The sequence below is a fragment of the Fukomys damarensis genome, unplaced genomic scaffold (genome assembly GCF_012274545.1).
Source record: "Fukomys damarensis isolate Sample0158 unplaced genomic scaffold, DMR_v1.0_HiC HiC_scaffold_17, whole genome shotgun sequence".
Lineage (NCBI taxonomy): Eukaryota > Metazoa > Chordata > Mammalia > Rodentia > Bathyergidae > Fukomys > Fukomys damarensis.
In genome coordinates, this window is record NW_022900929.1 from 3,165,029 (window position 1) to 3,192,314 (window position 27,286).

A 27,286-nucleotide genomic window follows, 5' to 3' on the forward strand; every position below is an offset into this window, starting at 1 on the left:
AAAAAAAAAAAAAAAAAAAAAGGCCCTAAAGCCAGAACATGGAGAACTTCAGTGCCATGACTTTCCCAGCTGCACAGATGTGTAACTGAAGGTCTCTGGCTGATTTGACAGTGTGAGCCGTCCTTGATAGCCCTTTCTTGCACCCGCTGTGGCGTTTCCTGTGGCCATGGGTTTGGGCTTCAAATGTCTGAGGTGAACCAGAGTCTGTAGTGTGGGTCCATTCACATTTGGGATAGACATGGCTGGGCCAGTGAACTTTTGTTAAAAAGGAAGCATTTCTCAATTCCTGAGGCTTTGCCTGGGGTCGGGGTGTTTGCTGGCAGTGAAAACCCTGACTAGGATCTGTGGGTGGTAATGGGGGAGTGGGAAGATCCTGTAGGTGGAAGTTGTACAAATAGGAACCTGAGGGAGAGCACTGTGTTGGTAGTCAGGATCTTAGTAAACTGTGCAACACTGGGCAGGTTGCCCCCACCTTTTCTTTTGCACTTTGGATTGAACCCAGCACTGAGCTACATCCCTGGCCCTTTTTATTTTATTTTGAGACAGAGTCTCACTAAGTTGCCAGGCTCACTAAGTTGTTCCAGTGTGGGCTGGAACTAGCAGTCCTCCCACCCCACGTAGCTAGATTACAGGCTTCTCAGTTATGAGGTGGGTGATTAGTGGTAATCAGTGCCAGGGCTGCCATGGAGGTCAGATCAAAAAGTGCCCTTGGGGACACTACAGGGTGGTGGACATGGAAGAAGGGCATCATTCAGGGCTGTTCAGACCATCTGTGAATATCCAGTCTATCGCATTTCCCTTCCTCTGGGAAGCTGTGGCACAGATCACTTGGGTAAGGGGAGCTGGGGCTGCCCTTCCCCAGTCCAGGAAGGTGGCTCTGGGCTGGCTGTAGCACTGAGGAGTCATTCAGAGGTGACTGAGCAGAGAGGCCCTGCCTGTCTTCTCCTGGGGGTGTCTGCGGGCAAAAGGTCTGGGATGAGTACTCCTTGGAAGTGAGTCCTGCGACCTGTGTCTGGAGACCAAAATAGGCTGGTACGAGGCAGGAGGAGGTAGGTGCTCTGGGGACAGCTTTCAGGCCTCATGCCTGGGCACCTTCTCCCTCGCTGGGCTTGGCTGGGCTCTGAGCAGGGAAGACAGAAGGTGCCTGTATTTGCTGGGAAGAAACTGAGGCTTAGTGGGGTTAGTGGTCAGAGGGCCAAGTTCATGTCAGAGACCCAGTTGGCGTTGAGGGTGTTTGGGCGTCAAGGGTTTTCTGACCTCACAGGTCACTGACCAGCCCTGGAGCTGGCTAGGGTGTTGCCCGGGAAGGGGAAAGCCAGCTTCCTAGCAGCTTCTCTACCTCATACAGAGTAGGGCCACTGTTCCTAAAACAGCTCAAGCTCCCTGACCATGTCCTGGCTCTTTCTCCTCAGCTGTCCCAGCCACACTGGCTTCCAGTTGTCCCTGTGTCTCTGGTATCCCCCTGACTGTCAACAGGGGTGGGACTTTCAGGCACTTCCTCTGCTGGGACACTTGCTTCCTCCCAGCCTCCTGAGCCTGCTCAGGTGACTCCCACACTCTCTTGCCATGGCCCCTTTCCTTTCCTTTACTAGAATCTGTTGCTTTCTGATTTGCACATTTCTTTTTTTCAGTAGTGGGGATTGAACCCAGGGCCTTCACACTGAGCTACATTTCCAGTCTTTTTTTTTAAATTTTGGGATGGAAGACTCAGTAGGAAACCACAGCCCTCATTTCTTGAGACCCTGCAGAGGATGCCAAGGAAGCCCTGCTTCTTCGTGTGACTGGGGGTGTTTCTGCTGACATTAGCATTAGGATGGGGGGCTCAGTAAAGCAGGCTGCCCTCCCCCATGGGGCAGACACCTCCCAAGCCCTTGGTGGCCTGGGTAGAGCAAAGGACAGAGGAGAGAGGGATTCACCCCTCTTCAGACTGAATTTTACCACCAACTTGCTAGGTCTCCAGCTCATAGATGTAGGCAGGGCCTTTTTTTCCATCCGCCGATACACACACATGTGCACACCCATTTCCCTCCTGTTGGTTGTTTTTCTCTCTAGCTCTCTTGCAGTAACTGCAGGTCCAATGAACTAATGAATTGAGCAGACAAACCCATGGGTATTTTCACACTGGGACCCTGCCCAGCCTCCTTTGGAAATTCAGCTATGGTCTCTGTCTGTTAGGAGGGATCTCCGTGGATCCCTTCCTCACTGCTTTTCCTCCAGCACCTCTGACTCTCTGGAAAGCCTCACCCAAGGGCTTTCCCCTTGTGGGGGAGGGTCACCCTCTCCCCACTCTGAGGGTCAGGAAGGACTCCTCCACATCAGAATCAGGTTGTACATCCTGTAGCAGAAGTGCCCTAGATGGGAGCTGGAGCAGGAATTTCCCTGGAGTCCGGTGGTGCCCCTCAGGCATGAGCTCCATCTGCAAAGACCCCAAGTACTCCAATCAGTAGGCATCATGGCACTGGGGAATTGGTGTGTTTTATTCCCACCTGATTTTGTTTTTTTTTGATACTGGAGATTGAACCCAGGGCCTTAGCACTGACTACATCCACAGCCCTTTTTAAATTTTGAGACAGGGTCTTACTAAATCATTAGGTTGCCCAAGTTGGGCTCTATCTTTCGATCCTCCCAGAGTCCCAGAGTGCTAGGGTCACCAGCATGCGCACCCTCCCCTCTTATTCTCATGTGTGGTGTGGCTTGGTCTCCTCCCACTTCAATTTTGTCTTCCTGGAAGGTGTACTCCTGTGCCCGGGTGTGAACGTGGTGAACCCTTCTTGGAGCATAGCAGGTTTGGCTGGCCTGGTGGCTCTTATTTGTGGCTGGACTGTACATAAGTGGCTGTGACCTTTCTTGGAAGTGGTTTGGCGTTATAAAGCAGGATGCTCTTGGGCCGGGGATTTAGCTCAGCAGTTTGGTGGCCTGCCTTGCAAGCCCAAGGACCCAAGTTCAATCCCTGGTACCAAAAAAAAAAAAAAAAAAAAAAAAAAAAAAAGCAGGATGCTCTAAGCAGCTGCACTTGATCTTTCCCTCTCTGGGGATCTGTTCAGAGGACATGGAAAAATATCTGCGTACAAAGATGTGTGCTATGGCGTTTTGGGGCCGTCATTTTTCAATGACGTGTTTTGTTTTGAGACAGGGTCTCACTATGTAGTTCAGGCTGGCCTTGGACTCACTCTGTAGCTCAGGATGGCCTCGAACTCATGGTGATCCTTTTGCCTTAGCCTTTCAAATGCTAGAATTACAGGCATGGCCCACCACGCCTGGTGACAGTGGTGTTTTTATAGATTGCTTAAGCTGTTGAGAAAATTCCCATTACATACTGAGCAAAAAGGAGGAGTTGTTGAGAAATTTTATTTTTAATAATAATTATATATATATAGATAGGAAGAGAGAGAGAGAGAGAGAGAGAGCAAGCGAGAGCGAGAGAAAGGAGAGAAGAAGGAAAGGTTTTCTGGGTGGGAGGGATCTTGATGAAAATTCAAGGCCAACTCCTACCCTCCTCTACACTAGCACTGTTTTGGAAAAAAAAAATATGCGTTTATATATGGACAGGTTGCATTCACGTGTGCTTGAGTATATGAGGTGTAATTGAAAAATATAGTGAATATTTAATTTTTGACTTTGGGAAGATCCAGAGTTGTGCAGTGCAAGATCCAGTGAATCAAGTGGATAAGGACACAGTGTCATATTTTTATTTCCATTTTTTCACGTTTTTTCTTTTCCCTTATTTCCTTTCCCCTCCCCTTCCCATTTCCCCTTTAGCCATTCACTATATGCCCATATTCACATATTTTTATGAACCTGCTTTCCGATGGATGGCACTGGCCAGCAGTATTGACGGTATTTTTAATCACACCCTGTAAAGACTCACAAAAAAGGACTTACAGGACTGCTCAGAAAGTGGCAAGAACAATGGTGTGTTTGATGTGAGGGGGAGGATTTTGGGGGGGCTTCATGGCAGTGTGTCTTTTGCTATAATTAATTATTTAAACACCATATATTTCCACTGTACCCTATAAGCTTATTTTGCAGATTTTTTTTTTTTTTTGGTTCCAGGGATTGAACTCAGGACCTTACACTTGCCAGGCAGGTGCAATGCCACTGAGCTAAATCCCCGGCCCTGCAGACTCATGTTTTAAAGGAGGGTTGGCTGAAGAGCACATGGGGCTCTCCATTCTCCCCACTGCTGGTTTCCCTGAGGGGCTGTGAGGCCTCAGAGCTCAGTGCCCTTTGAGGAGGTTGTGTAGGCCGGGCTGGGCTTCCTGGGATGGGCACCCCGGCCCCTGTGTCATCTCAGTCCCGGTTTGTCTCCCACCCCTTTATCTTTTCTCTGCACCCCCACTCCTATTTCTCCTATCACTGCCCCTTCTTTTGTCTCTGCTCCTTTGCCACCCCCAAGCCAGCCCCCAGCAACGTCATCATCCACACAGGACGTAAAGGCAGGCCCAAGCGGCTCACAGGCAGAGCCAGGTGCTCCCCACAGCTTCTCAGGTGTGTTTCTGGTGAGCACAGTGCCACCAGTCCTTGCTCCTGATTTGTAGCATGATGATCACAGTCTGCCCATCTGCCCGGACTCCTCAGCTACCTGGCTGTTCCAGCAGTTCCAACTTTCCCTGCTTCTCTGCGTCAAACCAGGGCCAATCCTGCCTACTTAATTTGTGTCTCTAGCACTCTCATGCCCTGAAGCCCTTGGGCTTGGGGGCTGTTGGGGTGGCTTTCCTCTCCACTTATGTCTCCTGGGGACACACAGGGCTCCTGTGGGAAGCTGAGGTTGTGGCCCCGGTGATGGGGTCCATTTTGTAATCATGAAGTGGAGAGCTGTCTCTGGTGTCCTTTCTAGAGGGATCCCTCTGGCTTTGCAGGGGCCCAGGGCAGCTGGTGGAGGTGTCTTCTTGTGTCCTTTCCTCCTGAGAGCTCAGGGGAGAGTTGGTGGCCTTGCAGGGACCTATGGAAACACCTGCCTGTCCAGGAGAGGACAGGCTCTGCTGCTCAATTCTGGATTAAGGACTCAGCCTGCTGTAAAAGGGGAAGTGGTTTCTCAGTCTGGGCTGGGGTCAGTGTCAGGTCCTGGATCATAGATGCCAGGCCCTGGGAAAGCTGCCCCTATCCCCTGTGGAGACCACAGGCCTGCATATACCCAGCCGTGACAGTGGTACCTCTGTCTACTCCACAGGTGCTAGGCCTGGAGGTGCCCATGCCTCCCCTCGACGTGCTCAGGAGGTGCAGCGCCAGACAGAGCCGTGCCCTGCATGCCCAGTGGTGGCCCCCCACATCCCTGCCTGTCAGCCCAAGGAATAGTTCCATAGGAGACTGTGGCTGTCCCCTGGGCAGCTCATGGGCAGCAACAGGGGCTCCAGGGTATGGATAGGCCCCATCTGCCTGCCATGCTGCCCTGTAGGCCAGCCCAGGAGTTCAGCTTCGGGCCTCGCATGCTGCGGGATGCCCTGGTCTCCAGCGATACAGTGCTGCAACAGTGCTATGCTGCTGCCTTTTCCCTGGCCGAGCGTCTGTTCCTGGCTGAGGCCTACAACCCACAGAGGACCCTCTTCCACCCGCTGCTCATCTACTCAGCCTTTGACTGGCTCCTTAGCCGCCCCGAGGCCCCTGAGGACTTCGCCACCTTCCATGCTGCCCTGCCACACCGCTCGCAGAGTCTGGCACGGAAGCACATTTACCTGCAGCCCATAGGTACAGAGCGTCAGGACCAGCCTGGCACTGCCCCTTGTGGGGCTGGAGTGGGGTGGGTGGCTCAGGATTTGGGGTGGGCAGGGAGGCCTGGTGCCCTTGGCTTGCCCCACCCACCTCTGATGCAGTCAGAGGCTAAAGGACCACTTGACTCATGTGGGTGCTGGGTGGCCCAGGTATGCAAAGTCCCAGCCACATCTGCTGAAACCAGTACCACCCCAGGCCTGGTGCTGTACAAAGTTACTTCCTCTTGGGTTGTTAGATCAGCTTATTTCACAGGTGGGGAAACTGAGGCTAGGGAAGGTCATCTGACCGTCACTGGCACAGGCAGGATTTGAACCTGCAACTATACTGGGACATGCTGGGCTGAGTGTGGCTGCTGTAGTCTAGGGCTCTTTATTTTGAGACAGGGTCTCACTTGAGACTGACCTGGAACTCACTACATAGCCCAGGCTGGTCTTGAACTCGCAGCGATCCTTCTGCCTCAGCCTCCTGAGTGCTGGGATTACAGGCATGGGCCACCATGCCCGGTTTAGGGCTCTTTGTCTGGCAGACAGTGGGGACACTGAGGACTGAGGACTGTGAGACCAGCTCAGCCAGGTGCTGGGGGGAGGTGAAGGGAGGGCAGCCTCTGGGACTTCAGCACACAGTTGGCCTAGTGTGGTGGGGAGAGTCTACAGGCAATGTGGCGCCGGGCTTGGGAGAGGAGGCCGGGTTTTGCTGGCCTTGCCCCAGGCAGGCTGTTTCCCCCTGGGGTCCACAGTGGTCCCCTCCCTACCATGGTGGACAGAGTGCTGTCTGCACTGTGAGTCTCATGCTCCATCACTCTTGCAGCCTGTAGGCTCTGCTCAGACCTCTCTGGGACCAGTCTTTTCTCCCCACATTCCCTGCAGACAGCTCCAGTCTTCTCACTCTGCAGGGTGACAAGCAGCACCTCACTGAAGTGTGGGGTTTGGGCTGGGGGCAGGTGACAGGTCGGGGCAAGGACAATGGTCTTCATGTTGGTCTGTGTCCATGTCCTCCTCGTGTGCAGTCAGGCTGAGTCCCACCCTTTCCCACATTGGTGCCAGCCCTTCTGCTCCAGGCAGGCTGGTCTTTTGCAGCCTGCACGGACCACATTAGCTGCTGCCATTTCCTGCTGGCTGCCCATTAAGTCATTGTTTCACTGAGCAGGGCTGGCCCCTCTGCCCCTAGATCTGAGTGAGGCGCCGCTGGGCTGCCCCCTGCTGGACTACCTGCAGAGCTGCGCTGAGGCCTTCTTCCTGGGCCTGCAGGTCAAGTGCCTGCCTTCTGTGGCTGCTGAGTCCATCAGATGCTCCTCACGCCCCCGCCGGGACTCAGAGGGGCTGCAGCTGCATACAGGTGAGTAAGGCTGGGGTATGTGCAGTGGGGGAGGGAAGAAAGAGGTGAGAAACAAGGTCTGTGCCCAGCCTGAAGTGTGCAGACTGCACGGCCCCGGGCCAGCTGGAACAGTATACAGTGGGCATGGCAGGTGGAGTGGCTGCTGGAGGGTGCTGGGCAGCTCTCCAGCCTCTTGTTTGCAAAGGTCTGTGTGTCTGTCCAGGGGACCACTGACCCTGCCCCACCTGCCTCTGAAGTCACTGGCCGCTGAGAGGCGTGAGTGCAGGGGCTGACGTTGGACCTGGGGTCAGTGGGTTAGTATTGGCCACAGTTCTGGGAAACTCTCAGCCATTCAGATCCTGCCTGGCCCGTGTCCGTTCTCTGCCTGGGGCTCATTGCAGGAGTAGGAGCCCGGCTGTTCTCTTCCCGTCTGTTTGCTCTGACCTTGTGGGGTTCTTTTGTCCATCCTTCAGTCTGTGGTCTTCCCCTGCAAAGACTGATCTGGGCTGCATCTGCCGTGCTCATGCCAACACACGGAGTTCCTCCTCTGCCGCGTGTCTTGGTTTTGCAGCTTCCCATGGATCCTTTCTTAGCTCAGCAGCGTCACCACCCTGTGCCTGTGCACAGTGGCCCTGTCCCGGGACTGGCAGTGGACGATGTTTGTTATTCTTGCTGTTTTGCCTCAGTTGTTTACTTGTGCTATTTTTCATTATTTATTGATGTCTTATTTGAAAACTCAGTGTACCTGTTAAGATGATTTGTGCCTGGGATGATCTTTCTCTGCAGATGGGATTTTCTTTTCCCTCTCTCAGGCCCTGGTTGGGACAAAGATGATACACTTTCCTGGGTGACTCTGTGACCCTCAGGGGCAATGTCTGCATCCACCTCAGGGTGTGGCATTCTGGGGATGATACTAGGGTCCCCCTGCCTTCTCTCTGCTTGGGAATAGCCCAGCTCTGTCACAGTTAGCCCAGGCCTCTTTTGTTCAGCTCCCTGGCAGTTCCCTGCTTGATTTAAGGTGCGTGGAGTATAACTGAGGTAATGTTCCTCCCTGTTAGTGTTGGTCACGCCCTTTCCTCACTGGCCTGCTCTCAGCCCTCCTTGTTGATGTCAAGTGGAGGGGCAGCCCTGCTCTGGTTCCCCAGCCTGCCTTGCTTTTGGGGTTGACAGGACTTCCAGGCTGCGGAGTCTGCCCTCCTGGTGCTCTACTCCATGCTATGTGACAGACTGTCACACCTGTGATTATGTCACCTAACTGCTGGCCCGGGGAGATGCAGGGATGAGCTTCTGTCCTGCCTGTCCACAGACTATGGTACCTCAGAGACCCCTGGAACCATTGCTGTCATACTTCAGAGGCTGCCTGGACACTGGGGGCTCTGACAGAAACATCTTTGGGCAGGATATGGGCTCAGGACAGTTGTCACTAGGCAGAGCCTGTGGTGGTGCTGAGCTGGGCTTGGCTCAGACCTCTGTGTCTACTTCTGAAAGGGATGGAGGAGCTCCCACAATGAGAATCTCTTGACTTGTGGTCCTGGAGGATGTCAGCAAGGAGTCAGGGGCCTGTGCTCTCTGAGAGCTCCAGGACAGGGATCTGTCTGTATTTCTCGGTGTCCCTGGCTTGCAGATGCAAGACCCCCAATCTCTGTCCACCTCTTTCCTGGCCTTTTCCTGGAGCTCTTCCCTCCTTATAGGTTTCAGTAGTCCCATACTAGTGACCTCTTGGTGACATCTGCAAGAACCTATTTCTAAATAAGGTCATGTTCACAGGTAGAAAAGGGCTAGGACTTCTTTTGGGGGACACATTTGAGTCTGTTGCAATCATTATCATCATCATTATCATGTTCATAGCAAAAGTTCCTCAACCCCTCCTCAAGATCTTGGCTACTTATCTCCCAAGGTCATGTCCCAGGCTCAAGCTGTCCAGGGCAGTGACCACTGGATGTGTAAAATGTGGCCAGGCTAAGATGGGCAACCAATATAAAACATACCATATTTGAAGACTTAGAAGGAAAACAATGTAAAAACTCACAACCCTAAAATTCTGATTACAAGTTAAGATAATAATTTAGATATCAGACTTACTTGGGAAGCTTGGGCAGTTTCCATTAGACATCAGTGCCCTCGGCTGTCACCAACTATGGCCTCGGGCCTCTCCTGCTCCATCCCTGATTGTGAACTGCTCTGAGCACCCCGGAACCCTGTGGTCCCACCACAGGGTTATCTCTCTGTCTGTCCCAGGCTGTGCTTTGAGGCTCAGCACTGTCGCCCTCTGTCCTTCCACCCTCCACCCTCACAGGGATGCAGAACCATGACCCGAGGTCCCTGCCTGCTTCCCCTGCTCTTCCTCCCTATCTTTTACCCAGGGAAACACCATCCAAGGATGGTTTTGCCCCTTCCTTCTGCCAGCTCTGACTTGGGCTTCCCTGTACCCCTTCAGGAACTTATTGACCCTGTAGTCCACTCTCTGCCTTACCTGTGTAGCAACCACCCTGCTTCTTTTGGGGCACAGTTCCCTGGGAGATACTTTGCCCCTCTGCGGTCACTGAGACTGTCCCCTGGCTTTCCTGCGACTGTACAGTCCTCTTTGACCATGATCCCTCCCTGTCCCCACCTCTCTCTGGTTGGTTATGAGATAAAGCAGTGAGATCCCCAGCTGCACATCTCTCCATACCTGCAGTCTTTTTTTCCATGTGAGGTAACACATGTACAGGGCGTGAGACTAGGATGTGCGCTTCTCTGGGGCCATCGGTCAGCAGCTGTGGCAGCTGTCCCTTCCGGTGGCTGTGGTGGCACTTCTTGGACACCGTCTCATTGGCCTGGCTGCCTTTCCAGCAACTGCACTGGGTTGTGAGGGATTGTCTCAGTCCTACTGGTCCAGATTGGCAGTGACTGTGTAGGAAACAGTTAAGATGTCCCTACCTAGGGGACCCACATTCCCCTGACCTTCAGTGTGTGTCTGTTTTGAGGTCTCACACGCCCAAGAGGGTGAGCTTGTGCCTGGCCTAAGGGAATGGTCCCAGGCAGAGGGAGGGGAGGGCGACAGTTTTGCCTTTACAGAGCTGGCTCCTGCCTCCCGGCTCCTGCCCTCCCCACAGATGGCATCCTGTCCTTCTTGAAAAACAACAAGCCGGATGATGCACTGTGTGTGCTGGGCCTCACACTGTCTGACCTGTACCCCTGCGAGGCCTGGAGCTTCACCTTCAGCACCTTCCTCCCAGGGCACGGTGAGTGGGGAGGAGCTTCATGGGGAGGCTAAAGCCCTAGGGAGGGGACACACATGAAGTAGGCCCACGGTGTCATCCCTGGGCGAGGGACGCTCCCCAGGCTTGGCCATCCTCAGCCATGGTTGGAGAGGATGGGGTATGGGGGACTGTGGGCCCCCAAGGCTGAGGCTGCCCCTGAGCCCCTCTCCTCCTCTCCCCAGAGGTGGGCGTCTGCAGCTTTGCCCGCTTTGTGGGGGAGTTCCCACAGGTGGGGCCCAGCGCCCAGGATCTGGCCCCAGTGGAGGCAGCAGTGGACAGCTCTGAGTCCCCGGTGCAGGCCAGAGGCCAGAGGCTGTGCTTCAGCGCCCTGGGGGTGGTACAGTGCTGCAAGGTGGGCACGGGCATGGGAGGGCATGGGTGGGTGAACAGATCCCGCAAGCCCCTGCCTAGTCAGTTTTCACCATGAAGGAGATGGTCCTCATTTTACAGAGTGAGGAAACAGGCTCAGAGATGCCAAGTATTTTTCCCAAAGCCACACAGCTGTGAGGCCACAGGTTGGGCTCTGACCCCATGTCTGTCTGACTCCCAGGCCCCTTGTGCCACCTGGAAGCGGCGCTTGGACCACTTCCCACAGTCTGGCCTTAGCCTGGGTTTGGGCTCCTGGAGGGCTGTCCAGGTATCTTCAGGGTCATGGGTGGAGGCCCAAGCAGGGTGATGTGCCCTCTCCCAGGTCACCTGCCACGAGCTGTGCCACCTGCTGGGCATGGGGAACTGCCGCTGGCTGCGCTGCCTCATGCAGGGGGCACTCAGCCTGGAGGAGGTCCTGCGTTGGCCCCTGGACCTCTGTCCAATCTGCTTACGGAAGCTGCAACACGTCCTGGGCTTCCAGCTCCTGGACAGATACAAGGTGAGCATGGTGTACACTGCTACCCACAGAGTCACTCCGGTCAGTAGAGAGGAGCAGGCCCTCACTGTTCTCCCCTGCAGCAGGTCGGGTCCTCAGTGAGGGTCTGGCACGTGGGGCATGTCCAGGACTGTGGCTGCGTTTTGGGTAGGGATGAGGGGCTGTTTCCCATCTCAGCCAGTTGGAGGCTGGCACATGCTGGGCACCTGTGCTACTACCTGTCCTCCTTTTGTCTTCAGTGGAGTCACTTTCCTTGGGGTATGGGTTGCTGCTGCCCAGAGGAAGCACAGCCACCAGAGGGACAGGCACTTGGTGAGAGGGTGTTGCCTGGCCATACAGCCCCTTCCTGATCACTGTAGGATTTGTTTGCACACTCAGAAACTACTGAATTCAGAGTACAAAAGGGAGTGGTGTTTACTTTTCTTTAACTCCACCTTTAGCTTTATTGAAGGCAGAGACTTGCCTCTTGGGAAGCCAAACATTACCAGGCCCCTCAGGTGTTGACAACCAGCTCTGGGAAGCCCTTTCTTCCTCTCTTGGAGCAGAGGCTCAGGGGTTGGGGAGCCAGTGACTCAGTGGTGTCTTCAGAGGGGCAGCTGCTGTGACCCTTGCCACCTGGTGACACTGCACAGGCCACTGTCTTTGTGTAGCTGTGTAATGGGCAAGGGGTAGCTCTGGCCTGCAAGGGATTGAGACTTGTCATTTTATGTCCATCCTTGGGGTCCTATTGAAGTATCTGATGTAAGCATTTTTACCTTTCATGCTGCCCACTTGCCTTGACCCTGATGAATAGCCCTGGTCACTCAGGACACGAGGGGGTGGATGTGGTACCTTGTTCACTCCCATACTCTCCACTTGGTGGCTACATCTCTCTGGGGACAGGCTGGGGAAACAGGAGCAGTACAAGTCCTGGGCCAGTCCGATGACTAGAGCCAGTGGGGGCCTGGCTAGAAAAGGCTCTGCTTTGTCGCATCTGCCAGTCACCAGGGTCACTGCTGCAGATGGGGACTCATGTGAGCTTGACTGTTCGGCTTAGGAACAGCTGGAGTCCCAGCCCTGGAGGCCCTGGCAGAAGGGGCACCAGCCTGATTCTGGTCCCAGGGTAGCTGAGGACATTTGGGGCCGTGACAAGTGCCCAAGCAGAGGACTCAGATATGTCTCTCCCTTTCAGAGACTCCACACCTGGACCCAGGCAGTAGCAGGGACATGCCCCAGCCTGGAGGCCAGGGAGCCGTCCGTGTCCGAGACCACCCTGCCCGTCAGCGCTGACTCAGGCACGTGCTGTGAGAGCGACTCGGAGCCTGGCACCAGCCTGTCAGAGCCTGGCACACCTGATGCCTGGAGTCACACCTTCCCAGAGGGGCCAGAGGATGAGCTGAGCTCCCTGGCAGCCACAGAGGTGCTGTCAAGGCTTGGAGGTCCTGTGGAGGCCATCGAGGAGCATGGACAGTGGCTAGCCACATGCATTGAGGCCCTGGAGCGGGAGGTGGCTGAGGAGGAGCTGGCACAGTTGGACAGGGCTGTGGATGCCCTGGAACCATGGGAAATGTTCACGGGGCAGCTCCCGGCTACCAGGCAGGACCGACCCTACTACATCAGGGACAGTGCAGGGCTGCGCAAGGTCCTGGGGGACAAGTTCTCCTCCCTGAGACAGCGCCTGGGCATGCGCAGGATCGCCAAGGCAGAGTCTTCCCCCTGTCACTGGGATGGGCAGGAGAAGTAGGGAGGCGAGGTGGCCTGCGGGGCTGAAAGCATGCTCCCTTCCAGAGGCCAATCAGGGTGCCTCCTGTAGGCCCTTTGGGCCCCTGCCTCCACCATGGTCATGGGCACCTGTGGTGCAGCACCCTCTGCCTTTGCCCTACTGGCCATGGGACTTGCTGGTCTCTCTAGCCAGGGCCCCAGTGGCTGTCCAGAGGCTTGGCATCTGCGCATCCACTTCCCGGGGGAAGTGATGGTTTGTTTCTGTGGTGCCCTCCTTGGAACTTCAAGGCACTACTACATGGGTAGACTCCAAACCCACTGGGGCTACAGTTTCTCTGACAGCTGATTCAGGAAAGGAGAGCATGTGGTTTTTAAGGTTGAGGGCACGAAGGGAGAGGCCCTCGTTGTCCATGGAGGCCACTGCATGCCATCACTAGCCGTGGGGGAAACAGACTGCAGTGACATTTTGGGGCAAGTTTTCTGACAGGCAGCTGCACCTTTGATACCATTTAGGCCAAGGTGGGCATGGGTGTCCAGCTCGTCTGTCTTTACAGATATTTTATTTTGTGGTCTGGTTTTATCAATTCCTGAGTTGGGGGTGTTAAAATCCATCACAGCTGTAGAGCTGTCTGCCTCCCTTCACTTTGGTGTCACATATTTTGAAGCCTTTTTTGTGTGCACACGATTGTGTTCCTGAAGTGTCCAGTCATCATTGGTGCCCCAGCCACAGTGTCAGTCACAGGGAGAGACACTTCCATGGCAAAACCCTAGGCTTTTCCACCTGAAAAGAGTCAAGAGCAATCGCTTATGCATTTGCTGACTGGGGAGTTGAGGCAGCTTTGAGGCTTCTTCGAGAAACAGCTCACAGTACACCTACAAGATTAGCAGGGCCAACAAAGGAGAGGCACTGATGCCTCCCTGTGAACCGTCTCAGGGCCTAATGGTGCCATCCTGGTTCCCACATCCAGGCTGGGCAGAGGGAGAAGAGGCAGACTCAGCTCAGCAGCAGCACAGGGACCCCGTCAGGCTCCTGCTGTTTTAGCTCCAAAGAGACTGCCACACCATCAAGAGGCCACTGGGATAGGGTAAAGGGGAGCAGGTGACAGGTTAGGTCTTTCAAGAAGTAAGCCCCAGGGGACACCAGCAGTGGGCAACATCGCAGCAGAAGTGGAAGGCCTGGCCCAAGTGCCAGTTGCTGCCAACAAACTACAACTGTTGCTCAGGAATCCGGTTTGGGCACAGTAGAGTGAGGTGGTCACAAACACAGTTGGGATTCCAGGTCTCAGTTCAGGGCCTCCTTATCACATGACATGGCCCTCATGACTCAGCTTGGAGTTCCAGGATGTCACTTCTCCCCATCTGGGCAGTCACTGAGCCCTCTGTGGGTTCCCAAGGAGGAGACACAAACTGCACCTCTGAGTGGGGGGTGGTGGTGGAAGGTTCTGGAAGTGTGTGGGAGATGGGAAGAGTGCAGTGGCCATTTATGACATATGGGCCTGGTGGGTGTGCGTGGCCTAGGTGTGGCTTTCAGCCCTGTGCCACAGTCTGCTCGTTTTCAGTTTCCTTCTGTCCTTGGTGAAAGGAGAATTACTGGAATCCGATAAAGCAGAGCTGGTGAGAGCTCATGGGGTTGGGTATGTGGCTCTTGTCCTCAGTGCTGTCTGCCTGCACCTGAGGCCTTTGGTGCTCACCTGTCACATGTCCCCAAAGAAGAGGAGATGGGTCCAGGGGTGGTGGCATGCAGAGCAAAACTTTCACCCATAGCTTTTTCAAAGATTGGTGAACTCTGAAAGTATAGCTTTTCGGGACTGTCAGCCCAGGTAAAGAGCAAATGGGGACGATCACCATGAGAGTAGGGTAGGAGGTGACAGTCAGTGGGGCTGTCTCAGTAAAGCCACGGCTCCCAATCTCCCTAAAATCTTCCATCCTGAGGCAGGACCAGTTGCGTGCACTGAGATGTTTACAAAAGATGGTCTCAGAGCACAGGGCCATGTAGGCTTTCAATTTCTCCCTTTTTCTTTCTTTTCTTTTTTTGTGGTAATGGGGACTAAACCCAGGGCCTTCACACTGAGCTACATCCCCATCCCTTTAAAAAAATGTTTGAGTCAGGCTGGGGATTTAGCTCAGTGGTGCCACCACTTGCCTCACAAGTGCAAGGTCCTGAGTTCGATTCCTTGTTAAAAAAAAAAGTTTGAGTCAAGGTCTAAGTTGCTCAGCTGGGCTTGAACTTGAGATCCTCCTGCTTTAGCCTCCGAATATAAAATTTTCTTTCAAAACTGGGCAAGATTAGGCTGAGGGTGTAGCTCAGTGTCAGAATGCTTGCCTAACATGCATGAGCCTCTGGGTTCCATCCCAGGACTGCCAAGGGGGGAGAAAAAATAAAAATGACAACACACAGTAGGCTTAATCGCTTCCTCATTTCCATGTCAGCTGAGACCCCATGGGGGTAGGTCACCCAGCCGGGTGGTCCTTCTGAGGGCCTCCTGTGTCTCCAGCTGTGATGGGTGAGCTCGGGTCCTGCATCTGGCAGCCTCATGCCTGGAGCCCAGCCTCGCTGTGAGAGGTGTTGGGGAGAAGTGCTCTTTTCCTAGGGTGGAGACTCATGGGGCAGAAGGCCAAGCCAGCTCTGCCCCCATCCATCTCCAGGGCAAGGGGGGTGCTGCTGTGTGAATCCCATCTGGAGACATCAAGGCAGAGCTCTCAGTCACACACATACAAACACACACAGGCTTAGCCAAGCTCCTAATGGTGAAGCTGAGGGTCCAGGTTTAGATCCCACCAAATTCCCAGGGGCTGCTGACGTGCCAGGGACAGAAAGTCTGTGTACAGTGCCAAGGGCAAGGTACCCTCTGGACCCATCAGGTAGATTGGCTGCTGGCCAAATGGCTGCTCAGGAAGGACCAAACAGTGGGCCCTCCTGAGTACTGGGAGTACTTTTACACCCATCACTGTCAGTTCTCAAAACAACAATGTCAGGCAGATGCCATCAGCCCATTTTGTGCCTGCAGAAGTCAATGCAGACAGAAGCGTTCACGTCTGGAGCCCCAGCAATGCAGAGCTGAGCACAGGATCCATTTGCCCTCTTTGAGTCCACCGGGAAGTGTGGCGGTTGCTATACCTCCAGGCCCATGGAGGAACGAGGAATGTGGAGTGGGAGCCTAGCACCAGGTGAGGATGATGACCAAATTCAGGGCCAGAGCTGCCGGGGCTTCATGGACTTGTTGGTACAGAGATGTGAGTCCCTGACGGGAATGGTTCCTTTGCATCAAGATGGAGCAGCAGGACTCCCAGAGGCAGCACCTGCACCTGGTTTACAGAGGCTGCCTTCCACAGGGCTCCCCAGGCGGTGATGGATGGGGAGGACACTGCTGCTGCTTGGGGGCTCCTGGGGCTGAGGACCCCTCTTGAGCCTGTTATCTTGGTCCCAGTGGGGGTGACTGCATACAAGGACCAGGTCTCAAGGAAACAGAAAATCTGTTTGGGACAACAGGCTGTCAAAGGTCCATATGCGCCAGTTATTGAGGAAATGCCCTGCTTCTGCTGTAAAGATCTGGCTTTGAAAGCAGGTAAAATAGATTCAAAAAGCTCCTCCAAGTGGTGATGGCCCTTTCCTTTTCCAGTGCTCACAACATCCCCTCCACGGGTGAGAACCCAAAGTAACTGAGGGTAAGAGGCAAACAAAAATGAGCCAAAGTCAACAATTTCTGGGAAATGCCCAGGGATCACCATTGCTCGGGGTGATTCCGCACTGTGGGCACTGTGAAGGAATTGCTCCCCAAGGGCTTGCAGCAGCCAGGCCTAACCAACCTCAGACCTGCTCTGAGCTGACCTCGGCCTCCATTAACCAGACCCGAGACCAGCCAGCTCCCACAAGTGAGGCCACCCCAGTGCCATCCCCTGGCATGCTGGTGACACCGTCACAGACCCAGAACCAGGCCTGTGTCACCTGGATTTGTCAAGCTCTTTTGGCCCTTACCCAGGCTTCTCTCTGGCGTAGGACTTGAATATGCAGAAAACGGTGTTCAGAGGGTCACAGGTATGGCAGGCAGGCTGTTGATGGCACCAGCTATATTCCAAATTGTGCTCCTAGTGGACAGCAGAGGGTGCAGGGAGGGGCAGAGGTGAAAGGATGACTTCCTGAGATACTAGACCTCAGCCACTTCCAGTCCCCTTAGTGACCCACGGTGGGTCACCAGGCTTGTCGGAGATCCCCTAGTGGACAAGAGGGCAGTCTGAAGGCCAATTACTTTCTCTCCTCCTGCTGTTGTGCTCACCTCCCCCAGAAGCATTGCTCTATGTGGGGCTCTTGAGACTACAGCCCGAAGCTTGTCATGGACCCCAAGCAGGAGCCATGCCTACAAAAGGACCAGGTGAGGTCCCCCACTGTAGTACCCTGTGTTCCTTCAAGGCAACAGCACTGGCTCTAGGACAGGCCTCTTAGCTGTGGGAACAGCTCTGCCTGGTCATGTGAGCTGTGAGCATGCCTGACTGCAGCAGTGTGAACTGTCCAGTCCAAGTACTGAGATTGCCGGTATCTTTGATGTACTGAACACATTCTGTGTTACTCAGATTTTCCATGCCTACTGATTACCTTTTCCCTCTCAATTCATAAATACTGTGAAACTGAAATAAGACCTTGAGACAGTTGCAGTGGTGCATACCCGTAATCTGAGCACTTGGGAGGCTGAGGCAGGAGAGTTGCCATGAGTTCAAGGTCAGCCTGACCTACATAGGGAGACCCTGTCTCAAAATTAAAAACCAAACAGAAAAAGGCCTTGGAAGAGGAGCACGCCAGTCTCAAAGTCTAAGTGAAAACAGGACAACTTACCACCTGACCTCGACCTGTGTGGGAGTTGAGACTCGTGTCCCGATGTTCACAAAGTTGCCATGACTGCTGAGGCGAGTGAAGGGAATGAGGAGGCCAAGGCCATGCACCCAGTCACCACTTACCTCTCTTGTGCTTGGTGGCCTGGGCACCAGACCTGTGTCCTACATCCACGTGGACCACAAGAGGCCCCTGCTTCTGGAGAGACGCCACCTGGAAGGTGAGATTCTTCCCTGGAGGCCTGTGGATGCAATGCTAAATATGTTCAAGGGCCCACTGTTACCCACACTTCCGCTCAGAGTAAGAGGGTGGTTCATTCAGGAGGGTTCCAGTGGGAGACAACATGCCAGAAAGACAGATGTAATTTAAGGCAAATTTTAATAATTTGTAAAAATCGTATATACAAAACATGTTCAACCAACCACCGTGGCAAGACACACTTTTTACACTTTGTCACATATATCTTAGCCTAGACCCAGTACATGTAAGCAGATGCTGGTTACAGTGCAGTGGTCCTGCCTGGGCAGTTTTGGTGGCCACTCCCCAGGGTCCTTGTGGCAGAGCATCATGCCTCTTGATATTTAAGACCTCTGCCAGGTCAGGGAAGCTTCAGGATCAAAGCCATCTCCACCTCCTCCCTTCTGCAGGGCCTCAGCTCCATTCAGCATATATACTGGGCTCCCTGGGTGACAGGTTAGGCACAAGGTGGTGCAGGACTGGTGGTGCTGAGTGGGGCCAGGCACATTAACAGTGGGGATAGACAGGGCCATGGTGATGGGTTTTCGTTGGTTCTAGAGGAGTTAATGGACACTGAGACTGTTTTAAATCAATTTGCATAAGAGGTCAAAGGTAATTCTTTGAGGTTCCTGGGATTGGCAGAGTTAATGCAGAGCTACCTTCACTTTTCCAGACCCTGTGGGCAATACACTAGCACTGCAGCCCAGCTCACAAAAGCTGGTGAGAGCTTCCATCCACTGATCCGCAGGCAAACCTGGAAAAGCACATTGTCCTGACGGCTGGGGAAAGCGGGGCAGCCTGACCTGATGTTACTGGTCTCTCAGATGCCAAGTCTTGTTCGGTTCGTGATATCTTACTTTCCAAGGCTGCCTTTGGTGTACACCGACCTCACTGAGGCAGAGACAGACCTCCCATGTTACTCTGAAGCTGTGGGTGGGGGTGGACGGAACCCCAGCTGGGCAGGATGGATGCCATAGGCCATCCACGCATGGCACAAGCCTCAGAGCTCTCCCAGACTGCAGTGACCTTGCGGATCAGCTGAGGATGGTGGCTGCAGGGTGGAGCTGAGGTTAGGTTCTGATTTTGGGGAAGTGAGGAACAGGCCTGATGACTGTCCCACAGATGTGAGGCCTGCAGGTTCTGTCACACAGGAAGCTCAAGGCCAGGCCAACCTCATCTCAGTCCACTGGGGAAGGCCCTGCTTTCTGGGCAGGAAACCTGTCTATTCTGAGTGCCCCATTTCTTATCCCTTGCTATGTATGCATGGACACCAACTCCTGTGGACACCCATCACGCCAGGCTATTTTGGTGGCCTTCTGCTCCTCTTTTTGGGTTTTGGGAGTGGTTCTTTTGCATAGGAATTTCATACGTGGGAACAGTTTAGCTTGGTAAGGGACTGGTTCAGCAAGGTCTGGGCAATGTCTGAGATACCAAGTATGGCCGTCCTGGGCGCTCACAGAGTGGGGTGGTCGCAGCCTAAAGGTGGGCAGAACTGTCTGCTTGTTCTGGGTGGGAGGTCCTCAGGGTAGTGAGCAAGAGGGGCTGAGAGGTGACCTGCTTGTGGTTGGAAGTCAGTGGTCACCTACAGAGACATCAGTGCTGTAGTTTGGAGATCAGATCCCCTACTCTAACATCCAGAGAACCACCAGGCTTCAGGTTCTAGAGAGGTCTGAAAGGATAGACAGCAGGTCTCCAGCACTCTGATGTCCCTCAGGACAGCATGTGAACAGTCCAGAAATCTGGGCTGCTGAGGCAGAAGTGGTACTGCCCCAGCTGGGGTTACCTCCCAGAGCCTAGACCTCCACTCTGGATATGGGCACCAGCTGGCATGTCAACTGCCCTGAAACACAGTTCACACAGCAGTATCAGTTCCTAGCTCATCTGAGCCACACCCAACAACTTTTTTCTATGGTCCCCCTGCTCCCACCCAGTACTGGGGATCAAACTCACCCTTGCGCCTGTGAGGCAGGTGGTGTGCTTTTTTCCTATGAATCTGACCCATTCTCCCCAGGGACTAATGCAAAGCCTCATGTGGTGGCTGGAGCTGGAGTCCATGTCAGCCCCCGTCAGCTGCGCAGACTGTCCTCCAGTACTCTTTATGCAAATGTGTGGCCTGCTGGCTGTAGCCCTAACCTTGTCTCTCAGATTGGCCCAGGCCCCGAAGCCAATGCCAGGGTGACAGGAACACAGGCCCTACCCCCAAAGCTCCCCAGAGCAGCCGGACCCAGGCATCTGTAGGGATGCCCACTTGGACATAGGAACACCCTGTTGGCAGGGGCTTCTCTCCTCATAAGCTTGCTGCTGTTTACAGCCAGGGGCTCCCTCGCCAGTGAGTGACCACGGAAACCATGCCAAATGTAGGAATCCACCCATCTGGGGGACACTTTGAGGACGATCTACTCTTGTGGCCTTCCACCCTGCTGTATACTCATCTTGTAGGACAAACAGATGAGGGTTGGGTCTGAGAGGTCCTGAGAGGCACAGAAGCTGCTCAGGGGAGCCAAGTGTGTCTCCTGATCTGAGAACCACCATTTTTTTTTTTGTCCAACTTTCACAGATGGAGGCACTGATACCCAAAGGGCCAGGCCCTTGGCCTTGTGGACAGTTGTGGGCATGCTTCCTGGGGGTTTCTGCCTTTCCCACTGGGCAGCACAAGCCCTGCTGGCCACAAACAGACAAGGCACCGAGTGACATACAGTCTCTGTCCTAGAAGCCTGCTTGTTGGGAAAGTATGAGAAGGTGCTGGGTAGCAGCTGTGTGAATGACTGGAGGGCATCTGGGCTCCTGTTCTCTGGCTGGGGCCATCACCTACTTTCTGGGAATTGTGACCACAGGGCCTGCCCCATTCCCTGGGCCCTGCTGGTCTCCAGTCACTTGCTGGATCTTCCCTTGGGGTTCTCACACACACACACACACACACACACACACACACACACACGCATTCATGCCTGTGCTACATGCTGCATGCTGCTTTTAGACACTTCAGAGGTAATGGTCTTTGTTCCAAACAGTATTTCTGAGGCTTTCCTTCACACCAGGCTTTTAAAACTGGTATGTGGAAACGAAAGCTGCGATAGATAATGAAACTTCTTCAAATGAAATTAGGATTGGAGTTTTCACTGAAAAGAGAAAGTGTTCGTTTTGAACACTGAGTAATATTTTATATTAAACAAAGAAAATCTAAGGCTTCATTTTAATTGACATCAGAGACTGAAGGTGCTCAAATTGTCAAGCCAGACCTTCCTGGCCACTGCTAATGCAGGTGCAAAGTAAAAGCTGTGAGCAGCTGGCTCTGAATGACCATCCCAAGGGGTGCCTTTGTCCTGCAACTTCAGATGAAGAAATGTGTCCCAGGACCCCCAAGTTTGTCACTCATAACAGCTTATTTCAATATATTTTTTTTTGATCATGGAGTTACAGTAACTACTCACTTTTTAATCAAAGTAGGAAAAATACAAGAATAATTCTAGAAAACTCTATAAATTGGAGCTATGACACAAAATCTTTGATTTCTTTACAAATAGAAGAGTTAAAAATAGCTATCAGTAAAGATCTACACTGTGTTCTTTAGTATAAACAGTTTAACTATGAGGAAGAGTCTTATTTTGAGAAAGTTTATTGTTACATTTCTGCAGTAATAGATGAGGCATGAATACCTCCCGCTTCAACATCCGCAATAAAAAAGACAACAGTCAAGGGTAACAGTGAAATTAAAATTAAAAAAATACAAAAAGGCCTAAGGTTTTGGAGACAAAAATGACTACAATCTATGTGTAGAAAAGTTGTAAATGATTTCAGTTTAGCCATCAAACAGGCCTCTTCTCCAATTCTGACACCTCACAGAGTTCCAAGTAGGGTGTCTTTCCAGATGGATGCTGTAATCCCTTGTGTTAGGAAGAAGAGGCTGTGTAGGCTCAGCTAGCTGGGCCTGGGGCCAGAGGCTGAGCTGGTTGGGGACCCAGGCCTCTGGCTGTCCTGCCTGCTCTCTGTTTAGTTAAAAAGAAGTTACCATATCTCATTACTCCTGTGCCTCTAGGCTTGAAAGTGACTGTCTACATGTCAGGCTGTGAGAGGGAAAGCTCTCCTGCAGAGGCTGCTTGGGACACCAGCCATGGTGGCCTCCAACAGAGCCAGGGAGCATGCCCCAACACGGGGGAGGAATAGCTCATGCTTTCCTCTGGATCTCAAGCCTAAGAGCATGTGAGATACAGAAAACAGACTAGGCCAGGACAGCTCTCTGCATGTCAACAGGCCATCCTTCACTGTGCCCAAATATGCCTATCCTGATAGGCCCTACCAAGGCCACTCATTTCCTTAAACATGACATTAACCCTGGTGACATCCCTCAGCCTTGAAGAGGTGTACAGGAAGCAGGACAAAAACAGCAACTTCTCTTCAGCCCAAGAAAAGAGCCAAAACCCCAGCAAACACTGACACAAACCCCTGAACACTGAAAGGTTTCCTGCTGTCCCCTAATGAAAGCATTGTGATCACAGGATGACTCAGAAGCAAGCTTCTCTCCCTCTTTGGTCTAGTGTCAGCCACAGATTCCTATTTATCTGGATGCTGAAAAGAGCCAAGAGCAAGACACATATGGGACACAAAGGTCAGGAGCAGCATGGCTTCGGGATAGGGCCCTCAATGGGTTAGTGAGCTGCAGCATCTGTTGCCAATTTCTCTCTTATAGGATAAGCCTCCCTTCCACTCCCAGACAGCTCTTCTGGCTGAGTAATAGAGGGGCCAGTTTGGAGTGCAGTGTATTATTTTTTAAGCACAGGGAGATACCTGGCAGGTAAGTTGACAGGTTGACGCCAGCCTCCTGTAGGGCCCAGGCTTCCACATTGTAGCAACAGAAGTAAGAGTCCTGCCAGGAATGAGACTGAGGGGTGTGCTGAGCACAAGGACCTCTGGGTTTCCAGGGCTTCCTGAGGAGTCAGCTGTGACAGGCTATGGAGCAGCTGGGGCACTCACGAAAGCTCTGTGAGTGTTCCTGGCAGCTTCTGCAAGCCCAGGGGCAGGAGATGATGCTCTCTACTATTTCCAAAAGAAGTGGGTGCTACATGCTGCCAACTTTCCTGTCAGAAGATGACTTGTAAGTCAGACTAAAAAGCCATCTGCAAGGCCACTTGGTTATGTCTTTGTCATTGGGTGTAGGGGAGGGGTAAGGAGTGAAAAAGCACCACTGCATTACCTGGACAGAGCAAGAGCCATGGTGGGCGGCCATCCCCACTCTGTGCCATGTCGCTGGGCAAGCTGATGAGACCAGGCCTGTTCAGGGCATTAAGGCAGGGCCATAGCCCTCAAGCTCGTTGTTCACAGTGGGGAGCAGGGTGCCCTGGCACAGCTCCTCAGTGCACCTCACACACCTGGAGTGGGGCTCTAGGACATTGGCACAGTTGTGAAGGCAGTGTGTTCACTTTAGGAGGTGGCACTCAGACCCTGAGCCAGGACTGCAGGGCCAGCTCGGGCTCCAAGCTTAGCAGCATCACCATACATCTCTGCAAAATACTGCGAGGCAAAGCTTTTGAGTTAGTCTGTCTTGGTGGAGATGTGCAAGTTAGAGAGGAAAGCCATCTGCAAGGCCAGCTGGGTCTGTGTTTCTGTCATTAGAAAGCAAGTGTGTGTGCACAATGACCTTTGATTACATTGTGTCAGGAAAGGAATAGGGTTTCTGCAGAAAGAAGGAAGCTGTGTTATCAGGGATTACAGATTAACACCAAAGCGATCACTTGGGTTTTCAGTAGTTTCACTAGTCCCCCAGATTCAGTAGCTAACATTGGAGTCCCTATGTCCTTTTCCTGATGCTTGCTGACCTGGCTGCTGTCCAGCATTGTGGGGCCAGGTGTCCAGTGATGTGGATCTGAGAAGGCCACATAGACACACCTGTGAGACCCGGCTGGTAGCCTCGGGGCTGCTCAGGGATGCCACGAGACGAGGGGCTTTCTCCTTCACTGCAGCATGATGTCCTTCAGGTTCTCCTGCAGGATCGTGTCCTTCACAGCGTGGAACACGAAGCGGATGTTCTCGGTGTCAATGGCAGTGGTGAAGTGGTGGAACAGGGGCTTACTGCGGTTGCGTCTCTTTCTGTCGAAACACTGGACCAGGTAGCGCTGGACGTCTTCCAGCCGGTGTGGGTCGCCCTTGAAGTCTGGGAAGTGCTTCTTGATGCTGACTGTCTTCACCTTCTCCACAAGGAGGTCCATCTTATTGAGGAACAGGATGATAGAGACATTGAAGAACAGCTTGTTGTTGACTATGGTCTCAAAGATGTTCATTGACTCTACCAGCCGGTTGGTGCACCTGTCCTCCATGAGAACCTGGTCAAACTCACTTGAGGACACCATGAACAGGATTGATGTGATCCCGTCAAAGCACTGGAACCACTTCTGGCGTTGAGATCGCTGGCCACCCACATCCACCATCTTAAAAGGGATTTTTTTAATGATGAAGTCGTGTTCCACAATTCCCTTGGTGGCCTTCCTGGCCAGCAGGATATCTTGCTTACTCGGGAAGTAATTCTGTAAAATATGGGATACAGGGCATTCAGGAGGGAAAGAGAGAACAGAAGAAAAAAAGAATAAAAAGCAAAAAGACAGAGTAGAGGGAGAAGTGACACTAACTTGCAATATATTTAATCAAACACCAAAAGCAAATTTCATTTACAGAGCTATAAATTTACTGTGAAGCAAAATGAAAGAATTAAGTGCATTTTAATTCATAGGGTGACTCCTCAGTCTAAGGAAGAATGACTGGAATCCTCACTTCCAGGCTCTGGTGTAAAATTTCATCCATTTTCTTTTCCAGAGGAAATTCAACTATTTTTTTTGGTTTATTTCTGCACCACAGGTACATTTTACTTTTCTAATTTCTACAGCATATGCATTCTAAAATTATAGGCTTATTGTAGGCTATTCTGTGCTGCAATTTGTATTTAATGTCCAATATAACTAACATGCTACTCTTAGAATTATTTTTGTCTTTGGTGCTAGGGACAGAACCCAGGGCCCTGTCCATGCTGAGTATACCCTCTGCCACCGAGCTTCCCCAGCCACTCTGGTCATTCACTGTGATGAGTCCTTCACGTCCCAGTGCACAAAGCCACTCACACAGCAGTCTCCCCCAAACCCCTAACCCTAAACCCAAAATGAAGGGCTGGCTGCCAGTAGGGCAGAGGGGACACAGGGGACACAGGGGACAGAGGAGCAATATTACCCACTCTGTACAGCAAGTCAGCAAGACCTAGATTAAGATACCTCATAGGATGAGTGAGCCAGTTACTTCAATCAATAAATGAAGAGGAAAAGGTGGGAGGGGAAAATAGAGTAAAAGAAATTTAAGTGACACTGATCAATTGTGATAAATGGACCCTACTAGGATGCTTTTTCAAAATTGTTTTTCTAAAAAAAAAAAAAAAGACAGCAACATCACCAGGAAAACATTAATAACATTAATAAGGCAGCTGGGAAAAGTCTCAGAACTGGATATTGGTTGACAGGAAAGAAGCGTTGCTAGTTTTTCAGGAGCTCAGGGTTATTATGGTTATGAGTCTCAACTTTTAGCGATATGCTCCAGAATATCAGTGTTGAGAGAGTGTGATGCTGGGTCTGTCTTTGGGGGTCAGCAGGGCACAAGTGATCCTCACTGCACTTGGGGTGTGCTATACGGCTTCTTTTTGGATTTGCTTGACTTTTTCATTAGGAACAAGTTGCAGGAAACCCTCCTTTGATATAAGGACTCCTCTGTCCCCTCACAGTGACTTGGGGGAAGTCCTCACAGAGCAATTTCTTTTTTTTCTTTCCCATTGAGTTTATTGGTACTTTTAAGGTATACACTACAGTTGCATTCATCACTGGGATCTTGTACCTTTACATGACAGATCTTTATTCTTCTTTTTTCTCCATACCCCTGCCCTCCCTTCACCCACTCCACTCCTCCCTATTTACAATGACTTTGTTTCCATTTTTTCCCTTTTCTCCTATTTTTTCTATTCTTCTTTCCTTTCCCCTACCCTTCCCACTTCCCTTACTTCTTTAACCTTTTTTTTTCCTATTTCACATTATCAATTATACAATTTGAACCCTATTTACACTTTTAGTTTTTCACACCAGATAAATTATTTCAGTATTTATACTTGTGTTCTATTTATTTCACTTGAGTATATCCTCAATATGTATCCACCATTTTCCTATAAATGACTCTAGATTATTGTCTTTATGGCGAGTAGTACTCCATTTTATATCTTTTTTTTTTTTTTTTTTTTTTTTTTTTTTTTTCTACTGACCTTCAGGTTAAACCAGCTTCAGGCTGCCAAGTAGTCATCCTCCTGCCCCAGCCTCTCGAGTGCTGGGATTACAGGTGTGTGCCACCATCCCAGCACCATAGCGCAATTTCTTTCCTCTACCTTAGACAAAGTAGAGATTCAAGCAAGAGCATGACATTATAGTTTGGGGGAGCTGGAATAAACACACTGTCTCATTAGTATAGCCAGAGCTCTGACTGCTTGCTTTGGTATCAACACAAAGGTTTTTTAACCCTGGATCTCAGACAGGGAGAAGGGGAGTGTTACTCACCAGCTGGCCAATCCGGTCCAAGTTATCCAGGAAGTACTTTACTGATTCACCCTGTCACAGAGAAAAAACATTCGACACTCAGTTTGGATTAAGGATCTGATTAAAAGGACTGAGTAGGGCAATAGCAGACCTATTTTGCTATGGAAACAGGAAAGCAAAGTAAAAAGACAGAGTGCACATGTAATTTTTAAAATTAAAAAGTTTTAAAAACAATGTTGTTTCTCTAGCTCCAACCCCAAGATTCAAAATCTGACTATCTTTCTCAAAGCTGGCTTGCTACAACCTGATCCCTGGAAGGTGCTGGCCTATTCCGTGCTGGGCACCAGGGAAGAACAGGGCCAGAACAAGGACACTGGACAATGGCTTTAAAGATCATAAATCCTGAAAAGTGGAAAAATCCACTTATTTCCCAATTTCTAGATGTGCTCCATTATGACTTCACATACTTATGATCTGATTTACAGTACAGAACAAGAAGGATCTTTCATTTGCATGTGTGGTGGACTGACCAGGCTTCCTCCTAGACTAAATATCGACACATACAGAGCTACATTGCACAGCCAGAGAGGCTCTTTCAGGGTCATTCATGATCCTGCTTTAGGAAATGAATGACTTCGTGCACTCATAGGGTGTGAGGAGTTCTGAGGGCCTCGAATGTCACCTTACATGGAGCCAAGTATAGGGGCAGACAGGTGTGCAGGAAAGCAAAAGTTCTCCATGGAAAGCAGGGTGCTGGACAGTAACTCCCACACAGGGCAAGGGATGCTGCTCCATAAGAGACCACTCTGGGACCTTACTCTGAAAGATGGATTCCAATGAGGCT

The 27,286-nt window shown here is 51.9% G+C and overlaps 2 protein-coding genes across 6 annotated transcripts in view; one reads left to right on the forward strand and one right to left on the reverse strand.

The window, feature by feature from the left end:
• Window positions 1–13,708, forward strand: part of Amz1 (archaelysin family metallopeptidase 1) — a 23,632-nt gene extending 9,924 nt beyond the window's left edge. For 2 of the 5 annotated variants that reach the window (XM_010642807.1, XM_010642808.2), the window contains 6 exons: window positions 5,171–5,685; window positions 6,877–7,044; window positions 10,119–10,247; window positions 10,448–10,617; window positions 10,957–11,133; window positions 12,302–13,708. In XM_010642807.1, the coding sequence (XP_010641109.1) occupies window positions 5,358–5,685; window positions 6,877–7,044; window positions 10,119–10,247; window positions 10,448–10,617; window positions 10,957–11,133; window positions 12,302–12,853 (1,524 nt within the window). In that variant the 5' untranslated portion in view covers window positions 5,171–5,357 and the 3' untranslated portion in view covers window positions 12,854–13,708. The remainder of the gene's footprint in view (window positions 1–5,170; window positions 5,686–6,876; window positions 7,045–10,118; window positions 10,248–10,447; window positions 10,618–10,956; window positions 11,134–12,301) is intronic. The other 3 variants (XM_010642810.2, XM_010642811.2, XM_010642812.1) reach the window with 2 other exon arrangements.
• Window positions 13,709–18,038: 4,330 nt separating this feature from the next.
• Gna12 (G protein subunit alpha 12) overlaps window positions 18,039–27,286 on the reverse strand; it is a gene marked incomplete at its 5' end in the record, with an annotated part of 97,205 nt that continues 87,957 nt past the window's right edge. The window contains 2 exons of the mRNA XM_010642857.3: window positions 18,039–24,411; window positions 26,464–26,514. Coding sequence (XP_010641159.1) covers window positions 23,842–24,411; window positions 26,464–26,514 — 621 coding nt within the window. The remainder of the gene's footprint in view (window positions 24,412–26,463; window positions 26,515–27,286) is intronic.